Source organism: Drosophila montana, unplaced genomic scaffold (assembly GCF_035044405.1).
Source record: "Drosophila montana isolate Dmon_TW-CO22-7 unplaced genomic scaffold, ASM3504440v1 contig_2667_1, whole genome shotgun sequence".
Lineage (NCBI taxonomy): Eukaryota > Metazoa > Arthropoda > Insecta > Diptera > Drosophilidae > Drosophila > Drosophila montana.
Window position 1 is genome coordinate 346596 of NW_026997534.1, and position 20831 is coordinate 367426.

General features: G+C 43.7%; 2 protein-coding genes across 4 annotated transcripts; one reads left to right on the forward strand and one right to left on the reverse strand.

Moving 5' to 3' along the window:
* The first annotated feature begins 1522 nt into the window (after positions 1-1522).
* On the forward strand, positions 1523-18044 carry LOC135429445 (uncharacterized). Its single transcript, XM_064683745.1, has 5 exons — positions 1523-1602; positions 9838-14465; positions 15020-15797; positions 15864-17313; positions 17676-18044. Exons 2-4 carry the CDS (start codon positions 10383-10385, stop codon positions 17300-17302), a joined length of 6300 nt encoding a protein of 2099 aa, XP_064539815.1. The 5' UTR covers positions 1523-1602; positions 9838-10382; the 3' UTR covers positions 17303-17313; positions 17676-18044.
* A 617-nt stretch (positions 18045-18661) lies between these two features.
* LOC135429451 (TOX high mobility group box family member 4) lies at positions 18662-20771 on the reverse strand. Of its 3 annotated transcripts, XM_064683754.1 has the most exons (3): positions 20536-20771; positions 19752-20312; positions 18662-19482 (listed from the first exon to the last, which is right to left on the reverse strand). In XM_064683754.1, the coding sequence occupies exons 2-3, from the start codon at positions 19767-19769 to the stop codon at positions 18751-18753; spliced, it is 750 nt and encodes a 249-aa protein (XP_064539824.1). In that variant the 5' UTR covers positions 19770-20312; positions 20536-20771; the 3' UTR covers positions 18662-18750. The 3 variants fall into 3 exon arrangements, with proteins under 3 accessions (XP_064539824.1, XP_064539823.1, XP_064539825.1); XM_064683753.1 differs by lacking the exon at positions 19752-20312 and having other exon boundaries at positions 20536-20761; XM_064683755.1 differs by lacking the exons at positions 19752-20312; positions 20536-20771 and adding an exon at positions 19584-19718.
* Between the last annotated feature and the right edge of the window lie 60 nt (positions 20772-20831).

The following is a 20831-nucleotide window of genomic DNA, read 5'->3' on the forward strand; positions in this document are numbered from 1 at the left end:
ACACACAGGCTGCTGCTGCTGCGGTGAGAGCTCTGTTGCTGCTGTTGACGACGCCTCGAGCTTAGTGAGTTTTTAGCTTTGCGCTCGCGCGGTTGTTGACGCATCGTCGGATCGCGTCTATCGGTAGTCGATTGTTTGAAAATAACGTCGTGTTTAATAAATAATCTTGTTGCTGATTTGTGCCACGCTTTGTTGATTCACTTTTTGATTGTTAGTTTCTAATTTGATTTTAGTTTGTAGAAAATTTCGCCGAAATCGAAACACAAGGCCCACAGCAAATTAGATTAACCTGCCTATCATTGTTTGAGTTTTTGTTTTTGTTTTAGCTTTTAATCAGCGCAAATATGTTTCCGTTGTTCTGTCTATAATTCAACGAAAATTCAATTAAATCTAAAAGCCCTCGACAATATTTTATAAACTTCCGCAACAACTTTATATGGCCAAACAATTGAAATAAACCATAACAAAGACATGCTAATAAATTTTGTAATGAATGCAAAAAATGGTAGCAGAAAAAAAATAAATGCTGTGTAATTATCGAAGCGTGGGCAGCACATGTATTTAAAATATTCATAGAAATGTGTGTGAACAAATTCCAGCTGGTAACTAAAAAGCAATAAAACACAATAAAAAACAAACAAATGTGAATACAGTCCACATACGATACACACACATACATACAGCAAACAACTGTGCTTAAGCTATGTTTTTACAGTTGGCTTGAAGCCAGTGTTGCCAACTGCGGCTACAAGAAAGTAGCTGAATCCAATGTTAAACAACAAAAACTAAAAAGATCTGTATTAGCTTTCTGAGCCCATTCACAGGGCTGTTAGTACTAGCCAAAAATAGCTAAAAATAGTTAAGCCAGTTTAAAATGCCTCTAAAAACAGCAAGACCTAGCTCTTAAAGGGCTACACTGGTGCTTAAGCTGTGTTTAAAGTTGGCTTGAAACCAGTGTTGCCAAAAAGAAAAAAAGATCTGTATAAGATCTCTCTGAGCACAAATTATTAATAAATAGGGCTGCTAGTAGTAGCTAAAAATAGCTGAATCAGTGTAAAATTCCTCAAAAAACAGCAAGATTTAGCTCTAAATGGGCATCACTGGTGCCTAAACTATGTTTTAACAATTGGCTTCAAACGCTGCGTCTCATTTGACGTCAAGGGCCTCCACATTTTGACGCCTGATTGAGTTACAAATGTGCCCCACGCGAGATTCCACAAACAAATCTTCAATTTAACAGCGAGGGTTAACTGGCGGTTAGCTTTTGGCGCTTGCTTGTAAATCGTGTTGCGCATTTGTATTTTACATACATTAAAACAACTTATTAATATTCCACAAATGTCATGATACTATATATTTAATAATATTATGTCACACCTCGCATTTTCAATCGATAATATTGCACATTGCATTTTTGTTTTTTGTCTGCTTTAAACCAGTTCACCAATTTCGCAAATTCAATGTTAATTTAACTACTGTGAGATTTTTGCCAAATAAAGAATTTATTGTATACAATGATTAATGATTTGCATGTATAGCAAATTTAACCAATAGACTTGACAGCTGTGTTAAACAAACGTAGACAACGCATTCGGAGCTAAGGTGATTTCAAGTTTAATTCCTAATGTTTAATCTATGCGAAAAAGGTTAAGTATATGTTATAATAAGTCTTCAGCAAAATGTTTACTCTGACATTAGCTTTAAATTAAGTTAAAACTTTAATACTAATGCCATGAGCTTAAGTCTTGCAACTTTAATATCAACTCTCGTATAAGAAAAATACGCTTAATTTTTATTGTAATTGTGAATTACAACACAACAAAATATGTTCCCATCATTTGCAATTGTTTAAATTTAACTTCAAGAGCAGCGTCCCCTTTGTAAGACTCGTCTTCTTCTCACTTGACAAAGGTCATGTTAAAGTCAATGTCAGGGGCCAAGTCGCGTTAATAAGCGATTCATTGCATTGCATAGGGTGCAAGTCTTACATTCAGATATGATTCGTATTCGTATTCATATTCGTCGTATTCATAAATTTTTATTTAATTATAATGCGGTCTTGTTCCGTCTGATTGCGTTGAGCTGCCAAGTTTGCAGTTAATGTTGAGCGGGTAAAAAATGAAATGGTTTTATTATTTTTGATTTATTACCCAGCACGTTTTGGGCTCTTATTATTGCCGCTCGGCAGCCTCTGTCCAGGGTCAGTTGGCTCTTGTTTAGTCTTGTCTTCATAATGTGTTGATACCTTATTTTTAGCTGTCGATATTCGTTTTCTAAATTCTAAACCCACATGCGAGATTCTAATCCGTGCCACGCTGGCGTGCCACAAGGTCCTTAAAGCCCCATCACCCAGCACCAACTGGTTGTTAAAATCAGGGCCCATTACTGACCTCGTAAGCGCTTTTTTCAGTTTACCGTTCTGTGTTGCAACACCAAATGAAGACCCACATTACCGACAACATTATCCATTTGCCACATAGTTGGCCAGTCAGTTGACGCCTCAATTGGTTTCTTGGTTTCTTGGTTTCTGGGCCACAGCCCCGCACGACGAAAGTGAATTTCTAGCTTGGCTCTCGCCGCCAGCACGAAAGCCATCAAATTTATTGAGACTCTTAGCTGTTTTTTTCTTTCTTTCTTTTTTTTTTTGGCAAGGTGTTTGGCTCATAAAACGTCAGCATTTTTGGCATATATTGCATGTTTATATTGATTGTCAGAAATAAAATCAATTGCACTTTGAATCTTATCTATAGATAAACTACCTGACAACTTACTTGTTCCAGCTAATAATATCTAAGCTGTCATTTTAAGGGACTTAGTTATAGTAATGTATTGAGACTTTGATATATGAACTTTTATATTAAAACAAGACAAATTTCTATAAAATATAGTTAATTTTATGATAATTTATTAAACATCAGTTTAATTGGCCATTTTAGCAGTTAGTTACATCTTTGTGATGTTAACAATTGCAGCTTTATTTTGACATGCAAGCACCTGTTAAATATTTACAATTATTTTTACATTTTTATCGTCAACTTTAACTAGCACTTAAATAATTTGTCAAACGAAATGAAAGTTTTAATATATTGTTGACTTGTTGTCAAACCCTATATTAATTTCCATATGTTAGCTTATTTTTGGCTAATTTAGCAGGCACTTTAGCCAGCTGTTTAATAATTGCAATGCAGAATTTCAGCGTTGCCACCTTGTCATAAATTGCTCAAACAGATTTAACTTGACTTTGTCAGTTATTAAAAGACACAAACTTAAAGAGCTCATAAGGAAATTCAATTTCTGGATTGTTGCAGCATTTCATTTAAAATAATTAAAATTTTTCCAGCTTTTACGTTGATTGACAGAACGTTTCAAGCGCTTTACAGAGCTCACAGGCTATTTATTCATAAAAGAAACTCATTTGGATATGTGAATACTATAAATATATACAAAATGTATGCATAGATAAATATATGTATGGTTATATACTATATTTATATAGATGCGTTATTAAACAAAGGTCGTGTGGGGAATGAGTAATGCCCCATCGCTTAGAACAAGCCTCTGGCCAGACAGCGAGTATAAAATAGAAATACGACTGAACAGAACCAAGATTATATACAATCGATAAAAACAATCAAAGAGACGTAAGATTTGAATTTTTGCTGCCAAATATGGGCGTAACAAGTTGACGAGACTACAAAATCGATGACAAAGACTATCAACAACAACAACAACACAATCTAAACATGTAAATTCAGATTGTGTAAGATTGAATATTGTAAATATATGTGTGTGTGTGTGTGTGTGTGACGATCAAAGCCAAGTAAACAATATAAACAATATACAATATAACAATACCTCACATAAGGAAGTGAGGGGGCCGTGAGGAGAACTCTAGCTTACTGTCAAAACACATCAAATACTCTGCTCTGGGGTATACGAATCAGATTTAATTGCAAGCGAAAGTTGAGTTGAGAATTATAGTTAATTTTGAACAGAAAAACATAGAGGAACACTTATCTTGTGGCTTCTCGTAAGAGGAACACTTATCTTGCGGCTTGTCGTAAGAGGAACACTTATCGTGCGGCTTGTCGTATGATTAAATACTCTGCAAAGCATATATTAGCAATATATTTCTATACTACACCACATATTTCTTGTAAAGTGAATAACCGACCTATTGTTCATATAAAAGCTTTATTGTATAGACTTTGGTAAAGATTTTTTGCATAACAAACAAGTTTTTCTTATAAAATATATTTTGACCAACATTTTCCGTGTTCAACTATTTATTTAGGATTTGTTCAGTTGTTCACATTTGGGGTGGATTAAACTATCGTAGTTCAGTTAAGATATCCTTAAAAGCTATGAAAATATTGTGCATAGAAAGAGAACAATATTTCTGCCGATCGATAGGATAACTTATAAGCTGAGAGACTAACTTGCAATATTACAGACTTCTTCCTGATCAAGAATAAGCTTTACAGAGCCAAAGAATTCCCCCTTAATACATTACTCAAGTCGTCACAAAGCTATAATACCCTCTGGTAGCGTATTCAAAAAATTTTGATTCTAATAATTGCTGAAATATTTATCAAATTAAAGACAGTCGCAACGTGTGCTGAATGTCAAAAATTCAACAATCTGTGTGGATCTAAAGTTGGAACCACTCAAAAAAAAAAAGAAAAAAAAAATACCAGTCGAATAAATGGGGGAAACCGGGAATGGTTTATACAGATAAAGAAATACTTGTGCATATATATAGAAGGAGAAGTGACAAAACGATATGTGTTTATAAATGGGGCTACATTGTTGCCAGTCGATAGGTGGATAGATAAAAGCAGAAATTTTATATGTATACACATTGTAATAATAATGATCAACAATGGAGCTCTGTATTTATATATAGAAGAAGTAAAAAAAAAAAAAAGAAACAGCGCGTCGTGCGATGAGTTTGCAAATTGTCAAAGTATTCGCGAGTTGCTGTCTCCGTTTTGTTGCTCCTCCGGCTCGGGCCGGTCCCGCCTCCGGTTTCTCCTGACAACGGCGACAACTTGAAACGACGCCTAAACAACGCAACACAACACACACACATAAACAACACACAAATTGCTGTACAAATTGCCCCTTGGGGCGTGCCTAGCTAGAGATGTGCGTGTTAAAATTTATCGTGAGGCTTGTAGTTCGTATGTTACTATAAAGAGTCGGGAGTGTACAAGAAATACATTAAGAAAGTTGTTTAGGATTTCGACGTGTTTCTGTTGGTGTAGTTATAAAGAGAAGGCGTGAATATTACACTTTTAGCTTATCGATTTTTAACAATAACTTATCTATCTAAACTTAAGCTTTGTTAACAACTTGTATCTAAGAAAATCTTGATGTGTAAAATAAACGCAGCTTTTCATATTTAATAATACATTTTAACTATTCAGTGTTATAAGTTCAGTTATTTTTTTGACATTTTTAGGAAACGTAACTGATGGATTGTTCATTCAAGCATTATAACGAGTATTGTAATTCAACATGCGTTCCCTCTAAATAATCAATATAACATTTTGCATTAATCTACACATTTCCAATTAAATAACAATTATATTAATGTTATATAACAGTTGGAATCATAACTTTATAACTCTCCAGTTAAGAGAAGTCTCCAGGTTGTATGCATCTAAATATCTCCATTCAATATACATAAATATAACACTTGGTACTTACTCAGTTAATCTTCATGAAACTTACCTTAATTTATAATATAACGTGCATTTGACATTCTTCGTTTTAATATACCTTAACATTTGAGTCGAAAAATATGGAACTTCAAGATCTCTCCGGTCAAGAAAAGTCTCCAAAAATCATGACTTATTGCAAATAAATATAACACTCGACTTGACTCGGCATCGCGCTAGTTAAGTCAATTAAGTATAACAGAATTATAACTCTAAATACTTGCAGTCCACTAAAATATAACACTTGGCCCCTGTTCTCGCTTGTTGAGAGTAAAATTTTCTATGAAGACCACAATTTCCATTTGACTTTTAAGCACGACTCGTAGCTAACATTAAATTTATTATACTTTTTTATTGCTTTTGTAATTAAAAATTTGCTGTTCAAATGGCAACTATTGAAAAATTCTGTCATATGCTTTATATGGACTGTTCGGCAGTTCGTGCGGACGGCGGTTCTATAAAACTAACTGCAATTGCGAAAAATGAATAAAAAAAAATGCTAAACAAATCGACGATACGAGTAAATCAGTTGTTTTTTATTATGTATGTTGTTGTTGTCTTTTTTTTTTCTGACCGAACGTGCAATTATCGAGTTACAAATGAATTTGTTTTTTATGTTTCCTTTTTTTTTTTTTAAATATATATTTTGCCTGCTGCTGATTATGGAGCTGGTATCTTGTTGACTTTTCAGTTGTTGTTGTTGTTGTTGTTGTTGTATCTGTTCTCTCAACATGCATATCGTGCAATAAGTCATAAATTACATAATTGCTGTCCGTTTATCTATTTGTTGTTGTTTTTGTTGTTGTTGTTGTTGTTGCCTGCGATCTGTGACCTTTGTTTCAGTTTTCAGTTGCGTTATGTCTAGTTTCATGGGTTGAACGAACCCTAAATTCAGCTCTTTAATTTCTTCTACTCAGCTCAACTTTTTTAATTAATTTTCTTTTTTTAATTAAATTAATATTTTAGTTGTCTTCTTGATATATTTCTATAATCGGTTGTAGCCTAATTGCCTCGTGCACACGATTTGCATGTTTAACTCTTTAGATTCCTTTATGTGGATCGTATTAATTTTCATGTTTAACGCTTTGCCGTGATTTGCCCATACGTCAAAGTCGCGCCTTTGTATGCAAATGAAGTCTGAGAATAATTCCATTTATAAATCCATATACATAATATAATTAATATTAGAGAAACAAGAAAGAACAGAGCCGAAGACTATATACCCTAATAGGCATGTGGCCGGGAATAGGTCGAAATTTCCCACACCCATAACTCGGTCAAAACTCAACCGATTTGCATAAGGTTATGATATTTGTTCATGGTTTGACCCTCTTATCAATTCGGCATCTAAATCTGGCAACATTAGTTTTGGTCAAAATTCATGATAATATGGTACGCTCTAATATCCTATATAGACATAGGTCAAAATTTCCCAATCCCATAACTCGGTCAAAAGTCAACCGATTTGCATAGGGCTAAGATTTTTGTTCATGGTTTGACCCTCTTATCAACTTGGCATCTAAATCTGTCAACATTATTTTTGGTCAAAATTCATGATAATATGGTACCCTCAAATATCCTATGTATATAGATATAGGTCAAAATTTCCCACCCCCATAACTCGGTCAAATCTCATCCGACTTTCACTAGGTTTGGCTCAATGTTCATGATTTGGCCTCTAGATTAATTTGGCATCTAACTCTGGCTACATTATTTTTGGTCGAAATTCATGTAAAAATCGGTCAAAATTTCCCACCCCCATAACATGGTATACCATATAGTATCTAATAAGCAGCGTGTTAATATGCGCAAATGTCAATCTTGATCAAGATATCTTGAAAAATAATAATTTGTTTTAAACAAGAACTTAATTTTTGATCGATCGAAACCCATGACAACTATTTGATACAGTGGTTCGAACCGGTCAAAGCCCTGAAATGTACTTTGTTCAACAGAAAAATGGATCAAGTTTTATTGCGAAGTTTTTGCACAGAAACAGACTAAACTACTTGGCTATATCCATTCCTCTTTTGATGCTGATCAAAAATATACATATATACCTCATGCTATCTGAGATGTCTTCCTCCAAGCGTTACATATTACGTTCTATAGTTACAATAACCCCTACAAAAGTATAAAAGCAAAGAAAAACTGTATTCATTGACCGGATTAAGTTCTGTTTAACCAATCGCAGTTAAATGCCAGACATTCCGTATATTAAATTGTCTTCGAGAACCTTTCCTTATTCAAATTTCAGTGAACTGCGCGTAAATATTTATATTAAGTCTGAGTGTGTATATGCGACAGGTATATAGTTGTATCTGGCATGTATATAATATTCAACACTTTGTTTACTTCAATAAGCTTGCAAAAAACATTCAAGGTATGCCTCAGGGCGCGCCCCCCTCTGTGAACAAGTGTTAAAGCAAATGCTTTTAGGTGACAAATTTCCATATATTTATTTTCCTTTGCCTGCATCTAAAATAACAAATGAGCTGCTTAAATTTCCATGCACTTGCACTTCCGAGATAACAAATTGAAATTGAAATTCTAGATGTTTGCCCATTGGGGGAAGCGATAAAGGAAGCAACGGGAAACTGTCGCCACATCAAGCTTCTCCGCGAGGGTCAAGTTGTCAATGCCTTTTTGTTATTGTGGTTACACAGTTTGTGTGTGGGTTATAGGGGGGAGGGGAGGGGCAGGGATGGGGCTAATGATGAGTCGGGTTTGGGGTATTGGGTGCGTCGCATTGACGTCAAGTCCCCAAAGCGTATTCCGATTGCATAGAAGTCATTTAATTGGTGGGCCATTCGAAGGTAATGCGAGTGGACTGCGAGTGGATTGCAAGTGGATCGTATTCGATACCAGGAAAAATGCATAACTTCCAGTTATTTAGAAAGCTTTAAGCGTATTCAGGCCTGATTGTCCTGGTCTTAAAATGAATATTTTCCAACGAAAACTGAAAACCGGTCTGTGCATTAAAATTTCATTTCATGTATTTTTTATTATTACTTTTAATTATAAGTATTATCAAAAATTAATTAAGTTTTTAAACGTCGAATGCAGCGTTTAATCGAGTATTCGCATCTTTAATTCAGTTTATTGTACTTATTTAAAGAAACAAGATTATAAAATGTTTATACTATACGCGACATTGACAATTTGTTGTTTAGTTTATTTGTTGCTTCATGTACTTTATTTTGAAGCAGTTCTTAAATTAAACCGATTTTTCACTGATTAAACTTAGGATTTTGTTGAAATGTTGGGGAATTATTAATATCTTATGATAGTTTCTCCTTAACAGCGAATTCTTCTTAAAAATCTGCTTTCTTTTTACTTTAGGTTCTTTTATTCTTAAAAAAAATTTGATTTAGACTTATGTCAAGCAAATACTGAAAGCGAAACTTCTTTAAACTACAGTCAAAAACTAGAATAAGATTTACTTAACTTACTTCAAGTATTGAAGTTGTTGATTTAAGCTTTCATTTAACTTGAGTTAAGAACGTTTTAGAATTATTTCAAGTTAATATTGAGAGCAAAACTTCTTTGAACTTCAGCTAAAAACTTTTATAAGAACTATATAACTTACCTTAAGTGTTCATGGGATCGATTTAAGATATAATTTAACTTGAATTAAGATCTTAACTGCCTTAAAGTGAGAACAATCGCCCTTGATTGCGCTCAAAAGAGTTGGGTATTCAGGAACTTCTCTGACTGAAGAAACATTTAATAGATTATAATAACGAACTGGTTACCATATCATATATGACTTTATGAGAACTTAATCCTGCAGCCGTTATAGATCGCTGTTGATTCTTGTTAATATTAAAAATACTTGATAAGACTTAAGCTAACAAAGTCTAAAGTGCTCACAATTTCAGGGCTGACTCATAAAATGATAACTTTTTTGTTGTTAAAACTCTTCTTTTTATTTATTTCCTGCTGTGTTGACTCAAAGCTTTGTGACTTTAAATAAATAAAGTTTTTATAACTTTTATCAGAGATATGCACTAAACAATTGCAGTTTATTTATAAAGTACATAAAATGAATACTTGAGCATTTTGTAGTTGGTTTTAACAATTTGTATTTGTTTTTCTTTCTTTCTGTTTGCAGTTTAATTGTACAACAACAACAAGTGCAACAATTGGCACAATTGGCAATAAATCAGCAGCAACGGCAACAGCCGAGACGCCGCTTGAACTTTAGGCAGACGAATTGAAGAGAGACGAGAGAGGAGAAGAGGAGAGAAGAGAAACGAAAACGAAACGAAACAGGCAGACAGCAGGCGGCAGGAGGCAGTGCATCATTAGCCCCCGTCTTGGTATCAATTTCGCTTGAGCTATTTTGGTAGCTGAAAGATACTTTCGCAGCGCGAAAGATACTTGCGTATCTGTGAGATACAATTTGCAGCGGGCTAGTCAGGGCCCACGCCAGACAAGCATGCGGCCATCTAAAGGCAGCCGCAGACAAAACAACAACAACAGCAACAACAACTAGACCCACTTGACAGTCACTTTAGCACTCACTTGACAGTCACTTTAGCGCTCACTTGGCAGTCGAGCACAGCGCCCGGGATCAGCGTCGATGAGTTGAGCAGCCGCCAGCATTGCCCGCCCGCCCCCCTTTGCAAGCCCATAGAAAGCGCTCTCGAGCAAACAATGGACGCAGCGCATCCAGCAGAGCCACCACCAGCAGCAGCAGCAGCAGCAGTAGGAGCAGCAATCGGAGCAGCAGTTGCCAGGTCATTGGACCAACAGGTGGAGGCGACAATTGGCTCACCCAATCACTCGCACTACTCGAATCTCACAAACAGCAGCAGCAGCAGCAGCCACAATAACAGCAACATCAACAGCCCCTCCGTGGCCACAGACAGCAGCAGCTCATCCTCATCCTCCTCGGCTCCGCAGTACAGCGAGGATTTGCGCACAGCCGCCGCCGCAGCCGCTGCCGCCGTCGCTTGTCCAAGTCAACGTGGTTCGCATTCAGGCAGCGGCTCGACCAAAACCTGTGAACTGGATGTGGGTGAGGAGGAGCGTGATACCTTCTCGCCAGTGTCCAGCCCGGTGTGCAACGGCGCCGCCGCAGCTGCCCTGGTGGTAGCTGTTGCCGGCGGAAGCAGCGGCAGGGACAACAAAAGCTACGACAGCAAACTAAAGCCGCCGTCGAAAGAGGAAAAGCAGCGCCAAAACGAGGAAATCGTGTGCATGGAAACCTCAACAGTGTCCACAGAGACGGGCTCCTGGGAGTCCGTCTATCCGACGGCAGCCCCGACGACGACCACGGCACAGCCGCAGCCAACGGCGACCCAACCGGAGGATGGCATCAGCGCCAGCTGCCTGTTGCGTGAGTTTGAGAAGCGCGAACAGCCGCTGAGCAGCTCGCAGAATAGCGCCTGTTTCATAGACGCCTCCTCGCTGCGCGATGAGGAGGACGTGCTCTGGTGTCCCAGCTTGGATGGGCAGGATGGCGAGCAGGCCAAGCCCGAGGCGGAGCTGGAGCTGGAGCAGTTCCACAAGGCATTTGCCAAGTGCAAGGCGCCGCGCGGCAGCCAATCCAATTGCAGCTCCGACGTGGAGGCCGAGGACGATGAGCCACGCCCGGACTCCAACAGCGTCACCAACAATCTGTCCGACGAGGAGAAATTGTGGAAACGAGAACAACAGCTGCCGGCCAGCAGCGGCGCCACAGACGCCACCGAAGCGAGTAGCGTCTCCCTGGCCGCCGATGCGGACTCCTCCGACTCCTCGCTGAGCGCACGTCGGCGACGCGCTGCGCCGGTTGCGGTGCCGTATAGCTTCCAGCACAATGCTCAACAGTTTAGCGTGCATCCGCTGGGCAGCAGTCCCAAGTTTACGCCACATCATCATGGGCACGATCTCAGCTATACGACGGACTACTCATCGAGCAGCCCGGCGCACAGTCTGGTCTGGTCGGAGCAGGGCAACAGGCAGCAGTCGCAGCTGCCGCAACAGCAGCATCAGCACTCGCAGAAGCAGCTGCCGCCGCCGACGGACACGCCGCACAATTCGATGGTGCACGTGCTGGAGCCCGTCTCGAGCAGCAACAATAGCTCCATACACAGAGATTACACGCTGAGCTCCTCGCTGTCGCATCATCGCGACTCGGGCGCTTATTGCAGCGATGCCACGGACTCGCCGCTGCCGCTGCCGCGCACGCCCAAGCGCTCCAAGTTCGACGAGGCGAATCCTATTGTGTCCGGCGGTGCGTCCATTGAGGATTTCCGGCAGAAGCAGTGCGATAGTCCCAGTCTGAAGCGACGCACGGATGCCTGTCCCATTGTCTCGGGTGGCTTCGTCTCGCTGGACTTTGCAGCCACGCGGCCACAAGATGACGATGATGATGATGATGATGTGGAGCATGGCCAGCAAGCGGATGAGGATGCAGAACTGGAGGGCGTAGAGCTGCGCGTCAAGACGGGTCAACCGTTGCGCAAGCCACTGCCCGGCATCGCCTCCTGGGTGGTGGACATGAGCGATTGCCGGCCGGAGCGGCGCAAAAGCAGCAGCTCCACATCCAGCCTTGAGGCAGGTCAGCCGGCACGATTCCGTGAACGCTCCGACTCGAATAGCTCGCACAAGAGCGGCTGTGGTTTCTATGTGTCATTGGACGACATGGACAGAAAGCCCAAGGTGCAGCAGGAGCAGCAGCAACAACAACCACTGCAGCAGACGGCCCTAAGCAAATCCTATACAGCACCCAAGGCGGCCAATTTCTTTGTGAATCTCTCGCAGAGCGAATGTCAGGCTAAGGAGCAGGAGCCGAAGCAGGAGACCGCCGAGCAGCAGCAGGCCGACAAAAAGAACATATTCAGCATGTTCATAGACTTTGGCGAATCGCCAAAGCAACAGCGTGCCACGAATGGACGCAAGGAACCATTCAGCTTGGCACAGCGTCTGTCCAGCTCGTTGAGCGTGGCGCAGCGTCGCGGCGAGGAGCTGATGAAGTCCAGCGCCAGCTCCACGGAAACCCTAATGGCCAAGAGCGGCACTCAGCAGCAGCAGCAGCAGTTGCCCAAGGAGGAGAGCAAATCCTTGGATTATCGCTGCAATTTGGAGCAACAACAGCCGCTGACGGTTGCCGCGCTGCGTCGCATGTCGCGCCAGCAGGAGCCGAGCAAGCGGCACAGCTGGGGCAGCAACAACAGCAAGGAGCAGGCGCCAATCACGGGGGATTACAAGCGCTCCATCAGCTTGAACGCAAATGGCGGAGATCAGTCGGGCGCCGGGTTGATGAGCATCATCGACAAGCTGCCCATTATATCGAAGGCCAGCTCGCTGTCCGTGGACAGTTCCCTGTCGCCCTATGATGAGTATAGCGGCGGCGCCTTGAGCAGCTGCTCCGATGAGGAGCAGCAGGCGGCACGCTTGAAGAAGCGACGACGCGATGCCCAGCTGAATGAGACGTACGACAAGAGCAGCAGCATGGCCTCTGGACTGACGGAGGGTGTGCTCTCCAAGGACATGTCGCCGGCATCCAATACGGACACGGATGATCTCACCTTCCAGCAGGACGAGCAGCTGGCCCTGCGCGAGGTGCAGCTGCAGCAGCAGGTGGCCCCGCCCCTCCAGCTAAGCAGCAGCTCGAATCGCACCTCTATCATGGAGACGATCATCGAGGCCAAGGAGACGGCATCGCCCAAGAAACAGCCGCCAACTCAGCTGAGCAATGGCCACACCATGGAGACCCTGCACGCGACCATTGAGAAGCAGAAACAGTTGCTCGAGACGGTCAACGAGAATTCGGATCAGCCAGCGAATTTTGTGAAACTCTCCGACATGGACAAGCCCGTCGTCATCAAGCACGAGCTGCAATCGCCGGATGCGATGAGCAAGAGCGCCGGCAACCAGCGCAGCGCCAGCCAACGTTTCTATCGGGATGAACAGCAGCGTGCCACACGGCCGCATTCGTGGGCCATGACCCGCTCCTCCGGCGGCGGCAATAACAGCAATAATATCCAACAGTTTGCCAGCTCGGTGGACAATTTGCGCAGCTTGTCGCGTCTGTTTCCCAACTTCAGCAAGGAGTTCTCCAATTCGCTGCCCGGCGACATGCCCCTGGATAATGCACAACAGCAGTTGGATTATATCCAGGCCGATTTGAGTGGCGATTCCAGTTTGGCTTCCAGTTTCAGTCGCTCCGGCATGGATGAGTCTTCCATGAGCTGTCGCCAGCCACGGCGATTGGGTGAGGATCTGCTAAAGATGTTTCTGCAGGAAATCGCCACCGATATGCTGGTGGAGGTGCATGGACGTCGCATACGCGCCCACAAGTGCATCCTGCGCAGTCGCTGTCAGTACTTTGCCGCCATGCTGGCCGGGCACGGCGCCCAGAGCGTCGTCTCCCTGCAGGGCTACTCCTATGCAGCCGTGCACTTTGCCCTCTGTCACATCTATTCGGGCGCCTCGCATCCGCCGGATGGCATCAGTCTCATGGAGCTAGCCGCGCTGGCGGATCTCTTGGGCCTCGAGGGGCTCAAGGAGGTGACATCGCATGCTTTGAAAACCAACTACTGCCACAACTTCCATAAGCCCTGCTCCGGCTGCATCGATGGCATCTTGCAGGTGCTGCCCGTTGCACTGAATCATGCGCTCGATGATCTCTATCGCAAGTGCTTGCGCTGGACCTGTCGCCACTATCTGAGGGTGTGGCCCACGCGACAATTTGCCCAGCTGCCGTCGGACATACTCGGACGCTGCCGTCAACAGATTGTTGCCTATTTGGTAAGTGCAATAATAATCAGGGTGTATTATAATTGAGGCATATAATGTGTAAGCCGGAATGTATATACATATAATCCAGATTAATCTCCTATCGCGAATATACTTTATGACATGTCCGTTTGTCCGTCTTTATAAAAAAGCTGACATCAGAATTTATTGATAGCTTTCCCCTTTTTGCCCAAAATCAATAAATATTGACTTTCAGTCCCCTTTGTATACCCTTCCTTTTAAAGTGTATTATGATTATTTCACGAAATGTGGGACGCTTTAAAGGAGACATATCGATTATTTAAAGCATTTATATTCTTGATCAGCATCAACAGCTGAATCAATATAGTCCACTTTTCCGCCCGCCTGAATATTTCTATTGAAGCAGTGCATCATTATGAATTGACCAGAGCGCATCACTATATCATATATATACATATCATGGGAACAATGCCAGCTTCTGCATTTGCCACTTGCCCGCAAGGCTATTTGATTTAAGCATGCTGAAGCTGAAGCTAACGATCTCTTCTTCCACACACACACACACACACACATTCTCCGCTCAGACCTCCGAGACGGTGCTGGACACGGTGCTCGATTGTGATCATCTGCTGGCGCAGCTGTCGGCCTATCGCTGGGGTCATGTCTGTGAGCAGCTGGTGCGCGACATACTGGACGCGGCCTATGGCTATGTGGGTGATCATTTTGCCAGCTTGATAGCCAGCGATTCGTTCCTTTCACTGGGACACGATCGCAGTCGCCACATTCCACGACTCGAGACGCTGCTGCTGCAGACGGCGGCCGCGCTCACGCCGGAGCAGGCGTGCCGCAGCTATCAGCGCGTGACGCGGCTGAACACGGTGCTGCAGGCGAAGCTCATCCAGATGCCGGTCAATCTGGGTGAACTGGCCAAGGAGCTGCAGGGTCTGCAGGAGGAGCAGCTGGACTGGCAACCGGAATATATACGCTTGGTCAGCGCCCTGGTCTATGCCGTTGAGCAGTGCCTGATTAGGCAATGCTCGCGTGCGATGCGGGTGACGGCCTGGCAGCGCATGGATCTGGAGCTGCGCAAGAAAATACAGACCATGGCCCGGCTCACCGAGCCGCTCGATCTCAAGCGCAACAATGGCAAGCCGGTGAGCAAGGCCTTCTCGTTTGGCGGCAGCACACGCAGCCAGGATCTGGTGCAGATCAAGCTGGCCATACAGGCGCAAACGAAGCGCGCCCAGGCGCACGAGACGCAGCTGTACAAGGCGACGCAGACCAACTACGATGCGCTCCATGTCCAGACCACGGAGCGGGGCGTGCAGGCACAGGCCAATCACGATCTGCGCGAGGGCAACAGTGAGTATTAAATCAAATACATAGATATAACCAAACGATGACAACTTTTACTCCTTCTGCCCACAGGTAAATTGCTCAAGTCCAACTCCCGCGCCTATGTGCCGCAGGCGACGCAGCGTGCCAGCTCCCAAACGGCAAGCGATCGGCACAGCCTCAATACGCATCGACGCACACAGTCCGAGGCGCCGCCCGTGACTCAGCGGAAGCCCGTGGCTGTTGCCATGGCGGCGCAGCAGCAGGCCTCAGCCTCCAACAGTGCCAGCAGCCAAGCAGTAGCCAAATCCGCAGCGCCTGTGCGCGTGGGTGAGGTGCGTGCACGCTACCTGGAGCCGAGAAAACCGCGCGCAGTTAGTGCCGGGAACAGCACGAAGGGTCCCATACGCAGCGCTACCAGCTCCAATATACCGGCAGCCCGGAAGGCGCAGGCCAAGAATCTGCACATCTCTTCCAGCGACAGTTCGCGGAACTCCAGTCCGGCGGCAATACGACGTGCGGCTAATGGCACGCGGCTGGGCAACAAGTCGAGCAACTTGTCCACGGACAGTTTGGCCAAGAGCGGTTCACGTGAACGCTACTCATCCGATCTGAATGTGGACTCGCTGGCGGAGAGCATGAAGAGCTCGGTCATAACCAATAAAACGATCTCACACGAATCGCTGTCGAGCAGCTCCAAGCTGGCGCGCGTGCAGCAGCTCAACGGACATGGAGGAGGCGGAGGCGGAGCAGCCAAGCAGTCGGCTCCACTGAGGGGCATACAGCGCGGCACAACGCTGGCCAACAAGTCGACGCGTCAGCTCAAGCAGCAGCACAATGCGGCCGCAACGGGCGCCTCGAACGGGTCCAGTCCCAGTTCAGTGCACACCACCAAATCGGCCACGAGTCGCCTGTCCTCGGTCAGCAGCACTTTGTCCACGCGGGAGCTGTTCAAGCAACGTTCCATATCGGTGCCGGCGGGCGGTGAGGCGCCAGCCAAGGGCCGACACAGTTTCCTATCAGCCAAGTCGCGCGAGATACTCGCCAAGCGCGCCGAGAAGAACAAGCTACAGCAACAACAACAACAACAACAGCAGCAGCAACAACAGCAGCGGCAACAGCTCAGCTCTGGGGAAACGCAATTGCGTGCCTCGGCCGGGCCACTGCGCTCCTCCTCCCATTCCGCCGTCAGCAGCATGCTGCAGCAGCACAATTTGCGCAACAGTCTGCCCTCCAATATACCCACACGACGTCCCAATACGCTGCAGCTGCGCAAAACCACAACAGCTGCGACCAACGGCTATGCGGCACCCGCAGCACCTGGCCACAGGCCGAACACAAACGGCGTCTTGAATGGCGGCTATAAGGCTGCCCAGGCGGTTAAACAGAAACTGGATTTGCTCATCGATGCACAGCTGGAGAGCGGCAACAATGGGCAGCGCGTCGAGTCCAAGCTGGAGCGTTCCAGCACATTTTGCAAGGACAGCGCCGACTTGGACTTAAATGTCCCCGAACTGCAGATTGTGGAGTAAATATACGAACGGTGAGCAGGTCGACGGAACTCGTTAAATGTTTCTAGCTGAAAAAACGAAATTATTGATAAATATACACATATGTGTGTAATTTATGCAAAATCATTTTTCTGTGCTCATCTTCATTGCAACATAAATGGCAAATTCTACGAAATAGGGCAACGCCACGTCCATAAGTTGACAGTTCAGGTGCAAGAGTGGCCAGACTGTTCAATAAACGTCATTGCAGTTTCTGCAATGCACATGCAGCTAACATGAACGATATATAAAAGCTCATGTTAACTTTGCCATGATGTTGCCAGTAGCAGCTAGTCTCATTATTATTTTATGAATTACAAGCAGCATTAATTTCAAGTATTCTCTGCATTCACAGGTCCATATCAAATATGAGCCGAGCGAAACAACCCGTACACGTCCCATAAGGCAACTCTAGTCAATAATAGCATGTAGTTGCAGGCACAGGAAAACATTAACAATAAATCAATAATCAATAGAGAGAAGAGAAGAAATAATAAAGAAAAAAACATGTTACTACAAAGCAAAAAGATGCACCCACTAAAATTATAGCAGTTATATACACAATTACAACATAAACTTATTGTCGTTAAACAAAACCTCCCCCCCTACCCCCCACAAAAGAAAAAATATTAAACATATTTGAACACTTATAGTAAAGAATTGTATGCCAGGAAAAGTCAAAGCAATGTCAAAAAGATAAAGAAAATTTGGTGATATTATTTAATGTGCGCTTGCTTTTTATTTTGTTCTTCCTATTACGCTGCAATCTGTGTGCTTCGAGTACTCGTATAAACTATATAAAAAGAATACTATACAAATATATTTATGTGCTTTGCCAGCTGCATTTAAGTAGTTTCTGCGCTGCGGCTTATAAACCTATTGTTAACAATTGATACCCTCTCTCTAGCCCTCCTACTCTTAAATACTTTAAGCCATGCGATTTTTTATACTGTTCTTTATTTGAATTTTTAAACGTAATCGGGCGCGCAACCAAGAACATTTTTTTTAATTTATTCATTTTAATTCTATATATATATTCATATATATAGAAAAAAACAGAAACAAAGAAATGTATTTTGTAAGCGAATCGACATTGATATATTGATAATGGAGTGCAAGTTTAATAAATGTGTGTATTTATTAAAAGTTATATATATATATATATGTAAAATTGTGTTCTCATTTTATTTATAAATGCATAATACTAAGCATGTGTATAAAAACAATGCGCAAACACAAATTTGAATGTGCGCGCCATTTTGTCTGTACCAAATTCCAGTGTTCCAAATGTTATTTGTATTTTTGTGACAGCTGGCAACGCTGCGCGTGCGTGCCAAACAGCTGATCGGCGATTGTGTTTTATTAGCTACTTTTATTGTTGTTTTTTTTTTTTAGTTAATACCTACAAGTGCGACTACTAAGTACAGTTACTACGTGGGCGAGTTTTGCAGCGAACGCGCCCACTCGGTAAACACATTGCGACAATGTATGACAACGCACTCATTACTGCAATATTCGTCCTCCCAATCAGGATTTATTATCGCTGGCTTATTGCATTGTTCGCGCGTACATTTTTGCACGGCCGCCGCTTCCGTTAGCAGCTGTATGTGATCCGATGGCGGCGGCGGCAGCGGCGCTTGCGCCACTGCAGGCTCTGCGGCGTCGGCGGCAACTGCTGCTGCTACTGGCGGCTCCTCTTTGCTGGGCAAACTTTCGGCCGGCGTCGGCTGCTCTGCGGGCGGCTGTTGTTGCTGGGCTTCAGTGGCAGCTGAAGCTGCCTCGACTTGCTGCTGGTTGCGCTGATAATCGCGCAGCTGTCGCACATATTCGCGCTTCTCCAGCTCGTGCCGCTGATCGTAGACGTTCTTCTGCTTCTCGTCCATCGACTCCCACATGTTGAGCGCTATGGCCGTGATCTGCTCCAGTGTGCAGGCGGGATTCTGTTGCTTGATGGCCGTCATGGTGTCGCGAAAGAAGAGCGCGTACGGCGCCAGCGGCTTGGCGGGCGCCTGTTGTGGCAGCAGCTGCTGCTGCTGCTGTTGATTTGTTGTCATCTGGTTGCTGGCGTAGCTGCTGGGCGTATCGTAGTCCATGTGCTCCTCCTCGTCGTCGTCAACCAGCGTGGAGTGATCCAGGCTGCTTAGCCTACTTATTCGCCGTGACTGCAATGAAAAAACGCCAATTGTAAGACACATTCAAGTTTTTATTAACAAACTAATATTCGGGCATTTATATATGTATGTATATAGTCGGGGCGGCTCACTAGCAACTTCTTCATCTGGGCGGCGGCTGTTGAATTATAAATCAAATGACAAGCAAACTAAATGTATTTAATCGCCTCGCGTCCCAGCTACTACTCTATATTAGACAAAACGTATGTACGAACGCAGTGTACGTATATTTGTACATGTGCTCTGTGCATAACACGTACGGCTCTATGGAGGCGCATATGGTTGTTGGGGCGCGGAGAGAGACGCGGCAGACGCGTTGCGTCCACACAACCTGCTGATTGAGTGTGCGTGCGTGTGTGTGGCTGTGTGTGTGTTTGTTTGTTTGTGTATATGTATATGTTTGTGTGCGTGTTGTTTGTTGATAAGCGTTTGCGATGCCTTTTGCTGTTAATTGTTGTTGCTTTGTATCGATAACCCTCATGCGCTTACTGATGCCATCATCTAGGGCTGGCGGGCACACTAAACATACACACACACACACACGCACGCACACACACTCGCACACGCACACAAACTAATACAAATCCAAGAGAAGCGCAGCTCCACTTGAACGCTTCCAATTGGGCTCTTTTTGAACTATTATAAAACGATTATGAAAGCTGGTATCCAGTTGCGAGCCCCTTCATTAATGCATGTACTCAGCTGGAAAAGCATTCGATTCTGTTCAATCCAGTAAAATTCACTTAAACTATCAGTTTGTTGTGGCAGCCCGACATCGTTGGCTCCTGCCGCCGGCTCTGGCTATTGAAGTATGCGACAATCTTGAATGATTTTATTCAGAAGTAGATAAGTTAACAATAAAGTATTAAACACAAGCCTTAGAACCTTTCAAAAAAAAAAAAACCAAACTATTACAAAAAAACAACGCAACCGCAGCAACTGTTATATTTACAAAACGACGCGCACTTTGTTTGGCAGCCCCTACGTCTCGCCCATCTGGACTAGGGGGCAGCTCCTAGATCCTGGTCGAGCTCTTGAACTTACAGCAGTTTGTTGTTGTGTCTGATCCACGGGGGTTTCATTCATCTCGAACACTTCGTCACCGAATGAGGGTGTGTGGAATTGATTCATAGCTGCGTCAATTGTTTCAGTTTTGTGTTTATATATATACAAATAATAAACAAATATATTTTGTACCCAGCGTGGACTTTTGTGTCGTCCAGTTGCAGTGTTTTGTAAGTGTTGGGCAACTGCATCTGCCAGTTTTTGCCAGCACTTATTTTGTGACAGTATGACCAACATGTCGTAAAATACTTAATACCATATGGACAGCAACAGTT

Bases quoted from the DNA above. Each gene is read 5' to 3' on its own strand.
- LOC135429445 (XM_064683745.1), top strand. From the start codon at position 10,383: ATGGACGCAGCGCATCCAGCAGAGCCACCACCAGCAGCAGCAGCAGCA. The intron at 14,466-15,019 runs GTAAGTGCAATA...TTCTCCGCTCAG, and splicing joins AACAGATTGTTGCCTATTTG to ACCTCCGAGACGGTGCTGGA. The intron at 15,798-15,863 runs GTGAGTATTAAA...TTCTGCCCACAG, and splicing joins CGATCTGCGCGAGGGCAACA to GTAAATTGCTCAAGTCCAAC.
- LOC135429451 (XM_064683753.1), bottom strand. From the start codon at position 20,622: ATGAATCAATTCCACACACCCTCATTCGGTGACGAAGTGTTCGAGATG. The intron at 19,483-20,535 runs GTAAGTTCAAGA...TTTTCATTGCAG, and splicing joins AGACACAACAACAAACTGCT to TCACGGCGAATAAGTAGGCT.